Here is a 12,833-nt window from a genome sequence, read left to right on the forward strand (position 1 = left end):
TTCTATGTATATAACGTCTGCGGTTAACATATGACCTTTGACATATGACGTACGTTATCACATCAAGGTAGTTAGATGATCATTAACTCTAGATAATGATGTCTGTATAAAACTAACAAAGTTACACAATAAGTCTACTTCGATATATCCACAAATCATCTTAGGTGAGCTCTGAGACTTGTAGAACTATCTATCTTTTTAATTATGTGATTTGGACATTATTTGAAAAGAGATGGAAATTTCGCGATATGAACAAATGTATACATACGCATAATTACCAAATAAATTATGTAAAAACCGATTAAACTCAAACAATATCCAACGAAATCGCGAAAATCACTTTTTATATGATATCACATTATACATAAACACTAATATTTTGTGAAACAGGCCAGCCGGGCTCAAACCCGCGAACCCGGACTTACTGGTCCGCCGCTCTACCGACTGAGCTACAGGGAAAAAACCCTCTAGCGCGAAGCTAGAAGGCGACCGTATCACTACGTACAATTAAAACCTGCTACACTATTTCCTCTTTCAAACGTGTTAGCCCCCGAACACAGACTAACCCATGTTCTGTCTCCAAGGAAGCCTCTCAGTCCCGTATAGCATTCGCCTGGAGTGGTCTATGGCATCAAATAAAGCCTGGTTCAAACCCACGACCCCGGACTCACTGGTCCGTTGTTCTACCGACTGATCTAGAAGCTAGCACGAAGCTAGAAGACGACCGTATCACTATATACACTCATAGCCTGCTATATGTGTAAAATCTACTTCATACTTAAATGAATTAATAGACCATAACTTGAACAGATATAACTATAAACATGTAAGAATTGTTCGTTTCCTTGTTGATACATGTTACGTACGTTACGATTATGAAAGATTGGCCCAGGTCGGTAACAGTCTGGTCATTGGTGTTTTTAAATTAAATGACAAAGCGTATCGCCCTGTTTATCTGTTTATCAAAATCGTCCTCCAAGAAAATGACAATAATATCGTATATTACATTATAATTCTAATTTCATTATTTCTCCTATGATAATTAAAGATCGCCCCAGGTCGGCGACAGTCTAATCCTTGAGTAATCCTATAAGAGATGACCAAACGTAACGCTCTGTTTATCAGAAAATCCTTCAGGATAATTCAGTGGAAAATGATAATTATGTCATCTGCACATTAAAATTGCTATTTCATAAGTGGGTTACTTTACCAGACATGCACTGACAACACCAACTTACAATAATCTTTTGATAAATATGATACATTTCCGGTGCGAAATCCTGTGAATATCTTCCTGGTAGTTTCGGAGGAATAGTATTATGACTTCGAACACCGAGAAAACAGAACATAATACCTCACGCCTAGGTACATACCAAGGTAAGGACTTGTCAGTCACTTTTATTGTTCTTATTTGTTGGTTGTTTACATAAAAATACTATATTTAAAACTAGAAATATATTTATACTAACATTGTAATTTAACATCAACATGTATTTTTAAGTTTGTGTTTACCGATTTTAGTCCAAGAGTTGATAGGAAAATGCGTGTGTTATAGTCGTTGGTCATTTTCAGTTGGTATCCTGTATCTAAACTGTGTTTTTTTTCTAAATTGTTCTTATGCTCTAGAGACATTGTTAACTCGAACTTCAATGACTCGAACACCCTTTTAGATGTTTGGGTGACCAGATTCCTAACAAACAAAATATTCAAATAAAATAAAATTGATTCATTAATTGATTCAAAATTTTACCACAATCCCCCTATCTTAAACGATATTAGATTGAGCTAGTTTTATTGACATATATGTTATTTATATGTTTATGAATCATTTTTAATAGTCGTTGAGGCGCTAGGTATTGGTAAGTCAGACTCCAAGTTTTCAAAGCAAAAAGCACAAAAAGTCAATTCTCCATTTAACTATTCAATAGGATGAATAACCCAGTCACATGAAATGTATTTTCACGGCGATAGAGGCACAGGCTAAAATATCAAAACTTAAATGAATATTTTTGCCTCAGGTCTGTATTGGGAAATCGTAATCATATTAGTCGTACCAGAGTCGTAAATGACAATCTATAGTTCTCTATTTTTATTTTCAAAGAGTGTATCCATTGACATTGTCTGCTTTATCAGGTTACTAGTTGTTTCCCCTAGCAGGAAGTGGGTTTTTTTCAAAAAATATTTGATTCATTTTTGGTCATGAAAACAATAAAGGAAGTGTCTTTGTTGAGTTCTTTCGACGATATTTATCTATTCACCCTAGTAGTTGTCGACATCGTCTATTGTTCGTAGAGATGACGTGCTACTTCCTCTATAGGTTAGGGTTTTTTAGTTTAATGTCCTATTAACAGCAATGGCCATGTAAGGACGTGCCAGGTTTGTTGTTGGAGGAAAGCCAGAGTACCCGGAGAAAAACGACCGAGCAGCGGTCAGTACCTGGCAACTGCCCCACATGGGATTCGAACTCGTGACCCAAAGGTTGATGGCTTATGGTGATATATCCTCTATAGTCCGAGGGAGATATAGTGATGGATCACAGTTTTGTTGCAAAGTTTGTTTTTCGTAAAAGAGTTTAGCTTTTTCTGCTTAGTATAGGAGATAATTGATGAAATTCATCGAAAGAGATGCTGCTAAACTTTGCTTTTAAAGAATTTTGACCGCATTAACCTGATTAATTAACGAGTAACGATAAAAAGTTATAGTTGTGTTACTATAAATAGACGCTACACTACACCGGTACTGGTTTTATAAGTTTAATGTCCTATTAACACCCAGGGTCATGTAAGGGCGTGTAAGGTTTGTTGGTGGAGGAAAGCCGGAGTACTCGGAAAAAACAACCGACCAGCATCAGTACCTGATACGCTACATTATACATTCAGCGTATAATCTATCTAGGAAAGTCTTTCACCTAAATTTTATCTTTCGTTAACGATTCCAGCTTTCGTTTGATATATACAATCAACAAAATTTTGATATTAGTCCGGTACCTTAGGGCGTAAAAAAGGCTTCCGTGTGCATTTCGTGAAGAAATATCAAGGCATATGCCATTTTGTTAAGAACAACCGTGGGCATCAGAAAAACAATGCCTTGTTCCATGGAGTCGCGACCAGTGGTCAATATGACGTCATTAAGATGGCCGATGACCCCAATATCCGTATCACAGAAGACCAAAAATAAAACGTTTTTTCTGGTAACCTTTATCATAAACATAACTTATACTTGTTTTATATAGTCAATAAATGTATGAGTGTTACTCGTATGCATACAGTTTTAAGATATATCCCGACATTTATTGCATTTTTAGAATAATAACGCCCGACTCCTTGCTAAAATTGAGGTGAAGGTAATATATTTCCACTATATTCATAAGATAAAGCACTTTTTGATGTTTTTAATTTATTATACAGACCATTGATATCACCCAAATATATCAAAATCATAAAAATATATGTTGGACATAAAACCGATTTTTAAAATATTTTTTGTTTGAAGTAGATATTATCGAGCTTTATTGTTTCCGGATCCGGCGGCCATTTCCTTTAAGTCATTTTCGTGCCGTCCTAGACTTCCGGTCAAGTTGTTAGCGGTCTACATTTGGACAAATATGAAAGTTTTATGTGGTTTTGATAGTTCTATTAGTATATATCTTGTTCTACTGTTACAACAATGTATATAAGCAAGAAACAATCATGAGTAGAATAAGAAATTCCATTTCTGACAAGGCGTTCAGAATACAGGAATCTAACTAAGAGGCTCGTCACAAGCCTGTTACCTACTGGAAAATCACGTTTGATGCTCTCTCAATAATAGCATTTACATTTGAAAAACGTTTTTTTTATATGTCTGCTGAACGTATGGTTTTGACGCTAACTATAACTGTTATATTTTTTTTACAAATCGCAATATCAAGCATATAGCATAGCTAAGGAAACTATGTGCATGATATTTATGAGCAGCATCAATTTTTTTTCTTTTCTTACAGAAGCCGACAAACTTTTATTAACATCAAGATTACACGTACCATCTTCCTTTTACCTATTCCAATTTAGTTTGATTGCCAATGAAAATGCTATTCCAAATTCAAAAACGTTAGTTAAAAGTTTGCTGTCGTTGGTTTTTCCACCAAGAGACATTATCTTTAGTAATCTTTGCCATGGGCCGCCGCATGTGGCAATAAGACGTTTCCGAAAAACGAAAATAATAATTCTATATTATTATCGTAAGCAAAACTAAAATAACAGAAAAAGTTAGCGATAACGTTATCTTATAGAATCGCCATCCTCAGACAAATATGTCCAGCTGCTGTCTTTATAAAACTGATTTTGATTTAAGGAAGACATTAAGTAATGTTTTACAACATCATGTTATATTTCCTTTGTTCACGATTCATACACTGGTATATTCCTACATGCACACACCCTACCCCTATTCCTGTTTCCTACATATGCACTACCGAAACGTTGCCTTAGATATAATGTGTACATATTAGGCAAGGCCATGTTTCATTAGCTTGTAAAATGTTCCTATTATTTATCGTATTCTGTAAGCTATGTATAATACGTACGCTTATATGTCGTTGGGCAAAATAAACGGTTGTGTAAACAATAGACATCACACATGTTCATCATCGTTTATACTATAGGTAGAAAATGCACTCCGGTAAGCCCAGGAACCTTCAAAACACATGTAGTTCTATCAGCATGAAATATTCACAGGTAATGACATATATGAATTTAACATATAACGTACAATATAACAAGATATACAATGATATTGTGTTTAAAATCTTCTGCTGGACTTTATAAATGACTGCACAAGTTAATGCATGACAATATACATGTACCAAGCCAAGTTTTCATTTCCATAAAGTAATAAATTTAAATTAACTTTTATATTGAGGTCATTTAAAAAATGGAGCATATTTGTTCGCAGTAGCATAACTGACATACAAAAAAGAAATGGTTAGCATTCAAATAGAGCCTGGTGCCAAATATACACGGAAAGGGTCATCTTTGAGAAAACTACACTGATGTCTTAATCTAATATGTAAAGTATTAGGTTTTCTTTCCCCATAATTAAAGTAATTCTTAAAGTAGTAGGAAAGAAGGATATCGTTGGTGTGGTAATGAAGTTTTCATTGTTTCTTAAAATGTAAGGATTATTATATAGCCTACTGAAATACAGGTAATAAGTTTGATAGATAATTTTGAGTCATATTACTGTTTATCTTGTATAGTGATTGAAGGTTTACTTTTACCTCTTTTTTCTGAAATGTATGGTGGCTGAGTTCGGCCATGTCGCACTTTTGTATTGGCGACCCCGCCAAGCGAAGAGCGTCAACGCACCAAGCGGAGAGCGACATTGCATCATGTAACAGTGCAACAATGCGCAAAGCAAAGAGCGACAATATGCCAGAGCGACAGAAAATGATGTCGCATTGACGGGATGATTTTGTCGCGTGGCGGGATAATTTTATCGCATGGCGCACTATCGCTCTGCGCATTGTCGTATTTCGATTAAGATCGCTTGGCGGGTCGGCAATGCGACAGTGCGATATGGCCGAAATCAGTCACCTTATTCTGTTTCAAAATATAAAGATTCATGTAAGGATTAATTTGAATAGATTTTGTTTATGTTATGGGGATATAACAGAAAAATCTTAGTTTACTCTGAATTAAACCGCGAAGTTAATCCATATAATTCAATGTACTAATGATAACCTCTTCAGAATTCTAAACTAATTTTGGGACTATTTTGTCAATGAAATCATTACGCCACTGTCTCAGCTAATCAGAAGCAACGTTACAAATGACGACACCATCTTTTTCCTTTATGGGCTGATTAAGCAAATTTTTAGCCAATGAAGATGCTCTTTACAAGCAAATTGAATTATTTCTTGTATAACATGGTAAGCCAGTTATGATTCTAACTTTTCTGAATCAGCTTGAGAGCATCCGTCCAAAACTTCACAGTTTGAAATCAAATATAACCATAGCTCTGCTGCCTAGTACTCTTTTTTGTGCCAAATGTGTACAGTTCTCTCCCCTATGGTACACCATTTAATCCCATCGATGCAGTGCATATTTTTTTTTCTATTCTTAATAATGAAGTTTTCGATTTCAAAGCCAAATTTATTTTATTGAGTCATGTAATAAACCATTCGTTTCATATTATTATGACTAGGTACTTTTGATGACAGTCAAAGCATGGACCTCGGTAGTAGGAACGTCTATGAAACTGTTGCGCTTGACCTCCTGCTTCGAGCAACAATTCCCTTTGTTTCCGTTTGTATATCAGGCAAATATCTTACTGTTCCCTTATTACAGGTAAATAAGATAATTGCAAATATTCGCGCGCCAACGTTTGCCGGTCCCTATTTTAGGGGTTGTAAAAAACCACCCCAAAACAATGGGCATCAAACCTTTGTATGCAATATTATCATTATCATATAAAAGAAACTTCGGAGACTGCTCTAAGGAAAAATGTTTTAATCAATTTGACCCTTTAATCTATGAAGAGTTTTTGATTCCATAATGTCTTTGAGTTGAGCAGAAGAAATTTCAATTTCGAAATTCAAGTCATTTTGACCCTTTTAATTACGTCCTTAGTTCTGACAAGTATGCCTAATTTCTTATGGAAATATATAAATAAACACATTATGCAAAATATGTGTTTTCCTACATAAACTTTATCTATAAACTATAAGAATCTTGAGACCGTTTAATCTTAGAAGAATATTTGATTCCAGAATTTCCCCCAAATATTCAGAAGAATTTGACTACTTCCTTATCCTTATTCTTTCTGCTCAGCTCCGCTCCCTGGGGGGGGGGGGGGGGGGATTGGAACCATATAATTAACAAGGACACTTTGATGAGCTTTAGGCTGTCAAAGGTCTGTGAAAATACATATATTTTGCTTCACTGGTTTTTAAGAAACTTAGAGTATAACATAAATGGTTTACAATGCAAGACAGACGATGGACATCGGAGACAGACTTTTGGGGGTAGATTTTTTGATTTTCAAAAATTTTAAGTAGAATTTGGTCACAAACTTTGACCCAATTTCTTCACATACACCAGATGGATGTGTTACAAACAAAACGTAATGGGAAAAATATTATAATTTTACTCATTTGAGAGCATTTTAGCAAAAAAACAAAAATCAATTCTGAAGTGCGGAAATGACTTTTTTTATGCTAATTTGTCCCTAAATGTTCTTTTCAGCGTCACTCAATTTAATATTTAGGGTTCCTATGACACAAATTATTCAATACATAATTATGTTGTCATTAAACATCATATCTATCATTCTTTTTTTAGTTAATGCAGAATTTTGTATCAGATTCAGCTGCTAAATGTTGATGACGTCATAAAAATCCACCGTCGCGGGGTTTGGAGACAAGGCATACGTTTTCTGCAATACTGACACATGTATAATGGATTACACATAGTCGCTAACTTTCTTCAGAAAATGCACACGGATTTCCCTAAGGCCCCAGACTATATCATTATACTGATTCATTAGCGACTAATGAGGGAAAAGTTACATTTGTGATACAAAGCTATAAATACACTGTAGTTTGTGTACGTTGCACACGGATCCGATCCACATTTGTGATACAAAGCTATGTATACACTCTAGTTTAGGGGGTTTCCTTAAAGTTTGTGTACGTTGCACACGGATCCGATCCACATTTGTGATACAAAGCTATGTATACACTCTAGTTTAGGGGGTTTCCTTAAAGTTTGTGTACGTTGCACACGGATCCGATCCACATCGTAGGACTATTATCACACAAAGTTATATAAATGCAATGTTTTTGCGCTTTATACATTTATCATTCTAAAATATTTAAAAAAAAAAAACCCACACAGATGCATGATTGATACATTATTTTTCTACTGATCGTAAAATACTATTTTCAGTAGCAATTATAATGATATATAAAATGTTTTTTTTTTTGTAATTTACAGCTAAAACTTGTCTTTGCCAAATTCAAAACAGGTGTAGCACAATTCAAGTCTCTTTTACTGAATTCAAGCATCCTTTCATAGATTTATAGAATTTAACCGTTTGTGAAGACTTGTATACTTCAACCCTACTTTTTATTGTAGACGACCATGTTGTCATTTTGTATGAAGCTGTTGAAGTCGACATTCATTCTACCTTTCGTGGCTGGAAATTACCTCCGTCGCCCTCAAGGACCACAGTCTTATGACTGTAGCATCTCCTCTCGAGTTCTGTTCCTGGTCCTGGTCAGTCTTGTGACGGTCTTCACGGCCAAAAGTGGCATACACCGACATGAAGAAGTTCGTCTTGCGGCAGTCCTGGTTCTACAGTCTGTCATAATCGTCTGCACAATGATAGCCGTACTAAGGCTTGGATGCGTGGTCCAGAAACAGGGTATTAGATCTGTTGTAGCAAGACGGCGACGAACGAGTACTCCAAAACTTCAAATCATATTCATCTGGATTTTCGGGCTATCGTCAGGGTTATATTGCGCTCTGTTCATAAGCAAACAAATCGAGTGTTTAATATTGAAATATAACAGCGGATTGTTCTGGAATGTGTTATTTTATTTCAATATTGTACTGATTCTAGGTATTTTCGCAGAAATGATTTTCGTGTCCTATTTCTCCCCGTTTGAGCTTAAGGTAAACACCGGCAGTAAATTTCGTTATGTTTTTATTGCTAACCGCCAACATTCTCGTAATGCTGTATATCTACTTCATGAAGAGAACATTTTTTTATATGAGGGATATGGAACCGAGAGATGAAGTAATATCCTGTATATTTAACAACAGTACGCTAACAATCCTCATGCTGAAATCGCATCAACTTGTTGGTCCGACCTTTGTGGAATACACTCTTCTATCAATAACGATATTCCTGGAAATTTGGTCTCCTACTCAAGTGGAACACTCTGACGACACATCACGTCAAATAGAGGTGGACGGCTTTTATACTGGATCACATGACAGGCATGTGGAGGATCGTTTATCACTTGAGAGACAGATTGATGATGCTGATGGTGGATCACGTGACATACATGTGGAAGATGATCGTTTATCACGTGTGAGACAGATTGATGATGCTGATGGTGGATCACGTGACATACATGTGGGAGATGATCGCTTATCACGTGAGAGACAGATTTATGATGCTGATGGTGGATCACGTGAAACACATGTGGAAGATGATCGTTTATCATGTGACATACAGATTGATGATGCTGATGGTGGATCACGTGACATATATGTGGAAGATGCTCGTTTATCACGTGACATACATATTGATGCTGCTAATGGTAGATCACGTGACAGACGGATACATGATCAACACGAAACCGAGCAAACCCTTTCCGTGGATAATGTTTGTGAAAGAAATCATGGCAGACAAATACAGCATGATGATGATAACGGATTCAGTGAAAGAGGTAGACCAGTTAATTGTAATCACCAAGATTCAGAGCTAATTCCGCTTCTGCACAGCATAGATGGACTTGATCGATCCGTCAGTCGATCACGACGAAGGTGGAAAGTGTCACATATTGCAACATTAGCCATTAGCCTTACTGCGGGTCTTGGACTCATAATCTGCTACATTGCACAAGCTATGGATATTGGAAACTTGGAACAACTTCACTCCGTAACGGAACTTTATGAACTAACTATAATAGTTATAATGGTGTCTGTTCAACTCGTTGGATTCTTTTGTCTATCACACCATTGTGTCCCCAAGAAATCTGTTAAACCACTCAGGCCAAGAGATTATGTGTATCTGTTATCGGCATTTGGTCTGATCACTTTCCATTTTTACGAAACTTTAGGTGGGGACACGTCTTCCGGTTCCTCGTCTGGTATTTTGCTGTACAAAAGCATTATTAGTATACTCCAGGATTATTTACAAGTGGTGTTTTTACTGCAGGCCAACCGATGTCAGAAGTCCCGACCAAGTGTTCCTTTACTGGAATCAGTCCTCATCTGTACAATGATCATGAATGTAATTGCATGGTTCAATAACTCTTTTCTGATGTCGGAGTTTCCGAGCACAAGAGATTTAGAACACAGCGGTTTCCCCAAGCATGTGTTGCATTTTATATACGACGTTTTATTACCGGTAGCTGTTTTCTTTAGGTTTACCTCATTTTTGGAATATTATGCTACATTTGAGGAGTATAATTCTTAATATTAGATACGCTCCGATTATGGCCCGAAGTCATTATTTTATATTCTTCCAGGTGGTATAACACAATATGTTAACAAAACAAAGGTCCATAACTGGTATTTAATGTAAATACAATTAAATTCACTTAATTCTACCAAAATTTTACTTCATTTCGACTAAAGTCGCGAATATATCCATGGATAAGATAGTAAAAGGATCTCGTTTCAATACAATTTCCCTCAACTTTCTGTAAATACTTAAAATGATGCCACAATCACATGAAGTGGAAGTTGTTGTACTCAACGGATGTGGTTTCATCATTGGAAACCGCCGCAATGGTACTTTAATTTGTGAGTGAGTTCACGAGTTTGACTTTAATAAATGGGTCACTTATTAATTGGGAGACACTGAAGTTTCCGAAACAATAGCTTCCTAATGATTCTAAAATATTTACAATGTATATTTTATATTAATATATATTCTATATAGGTATATTCCGAATTTGAATATTACAGAGTTATCTGCACTTGCGGGTAGGTATTGATTGTGACGTCATGTGTTTGCGAGCGTAACGTCATACGTTTCGGAGAAAACGACGTGAATTGCGCTCACAAAATAATGACGTAACAATCGATACCTACCTGCAAGGGAGCTTACTCTGTAATATGCAAAGACGGAATATTAATATTAATGTTATTATTTCTTCATAATACGTATTGTTTCATTTTATTATTTCAATTTTCATTTGATTATCAATATCTTGTTTTTCATTTTCATAATTCATTTTCCTAAAAAGAAATGTAATAAAACTTGCATGCACAACCACCTGAAGATAATTTAATCTTTGATGGTACATTTCAGTAAAGTTAATTTGCTACAATACTACGAAGCAAAAAATATTACATAAAAGTATATTCCTACAATTGACATGTTTCGTTTTGGTATCGCGAAATTTCTGTATTGATATCTACATACGATGTAAGTAACTATGTAATATTCTAATGTGGAATAGTAGCTAGGGTCGCCATGAAATTGTAAATATTTTTTTAATTAATGTTTAATTTTTATATATACATGTGTATATCGTACCATATTAACATAATGTTATAGCCATGCCTTACTCACTTTATCTATCTATTTGAATATAATGTATGGTTTATTTTGTTTTTAATTTCATTTTATTCATGAATTATTTGAAATGAATCAACTGTTTTAAGAATGTATAGAACACTTTCATTGACTCGAGTATATTTTTGATGAGCATCGCTAAGTGTAGACTGATTTGATTCCTGACCTTTGAATACCATAAATTGGAATATTTTGGCGTCGGAAAAATTTGGCGTTTTTGTATCAAAAAGGATGATTAAATTTTGCGTTTCCCTATGTCATGTAAAGTTTTGGCGCATTACTTGATTTGATAAAAGAAAACAAATACAACCCTTTGAAATATTGATATTCAATAGAAGTTAGTTATTAGATAAGGGAGATAACTCCTATAGCTTTATTATCAATACATCCTATAAAGGTCATATCATTAATTTAGGTTATAGAACTTTCTAGAATATTATCATGTATAAACAAATATGTTTGTAAAAATGTTGATTATAAGTAGAGATCTAGAATGATCTATTTCCAGAAAGTTCTGTGTGTTTATTTGTTTACTGTTTTAGTTAGATATTTCTAGAAGTAGAAGGTTCTCCAATATTCTTGAATTAGGGTTTAGCTATATATACTCCAGCTGTCCAAGGCTAATCGGAACTGTAATGAGACCTGTAATGAGACATATCAAGAATTATTATACCTCACTTTCATTTAGAATGTTCTGATTGGATTAAACTTGATCACATGACATTGAATAAGTTAGATGTTTCCCCCGGAATTGGAAGGCGAGGGAAATAACCCCAGGGAAATAACCCCCAAGGGAAATAACCCCAGGGAAATAACCCCCGAGGGAAATAACCCCAGGGAAATAATCCGTTTGGAAGCTCCGCACGTGACCGGAAGTTGACGTCATCTGCAACGTCAACCAACAATGGCAACGGTGTTGTTTATTTTTTTGTAGCCCAACGAATTTAACAACGTTGTTGTTGGGAAATATCTTCATGGGTTCTTTTAATTTTGTTCGGTATAATAAAATAATTATGTCCCTATGTGTTGGGATACATCTAAAATTGTCTCCCTGAAAAGAGTTATTTTCTCTCGGCTTCGCCCTCGAGAAAATAACTCTTTCCAGGGAGACAATTCTAGATGTATCCCTCCACAGAGGGCCATAATTGTATATTGTACAGTGCCATATTAGATTTCTATTGGGAGAGCTATTGTGACTTTATCTGTGGATTGTTACAAACACTTTGTGTGGATTTATTTATATTGCCTGGAACTTTACAAATCATCTGTGGACATTCATTTTCCTTGTGGATTTGTGATTATTGTTGATTTGAAAACTGGAAGGATCAAGGTTTATACCAGAACATTCACATACATATACTTAACACTTTAAAATCATCGTATTTACTCTTGTACCACCACCAATTACTTTAGATATTGTAAACCATCTCTGTATAATATTGTATATATAATTAAATTGTGTTTTGAATTTAGCTGCTGGTTTCTCATTTCTGTTATTCGTTCTTGTAACAATATTGATATTCGATAGAAGTGATTAA

General features: G+C 35.2%; 1 protein-coding gene across 1 annotated transcript; it reads left to right on the forward strand.

Moving 5' to 3' along the window:
- The first annotated feature begins 923 nt into the window (after positions 1-923).
- Positions 924-11,635, forward strand: LOC138331267 (uncharacterized). The gene is made up of 2 exons (XM_069278782.1): positions 924-1,377; positions 8,115-11,635. The coding sequence occupies exon 2, from the start codon at positions 8,680-8,682 to the stop codon at positions 10,186-10,188; it is 1,509 nt and encodes a 502-aa protein (XP_069134883.1). The 5' UTR covers positions 924-1,377; positions 8,115-8,679; the 3' UTR covers positions 10,189-11,635.
- Positions 11,636-12,833: the final 1,198 nt, after the last annotated feature.

Source organism: Argopecten irradians, chromosome 9 (genome assembly GCF_041381155.1).
Source record: "Argopecten irradians isolate NY chromosome 9, Ai_NY, whole genome shotgun sequence".
In the NCBI taxonomy this organism is placed as follows: Eukaryota; Metazoa; Mollusca; class Bivalvia; order Pectinida; family Pectinidae; genus Argopecten; species Argopecten irradians.

Coding starts and splice junctions, on each gene's coding strand:
- LOC138331267 (XM_069278782.1), top strand. CDS start 8,680: ATGTTTTTATTGCTAACCGCCAACATTCTCGTAATGCTGTATATCTAC.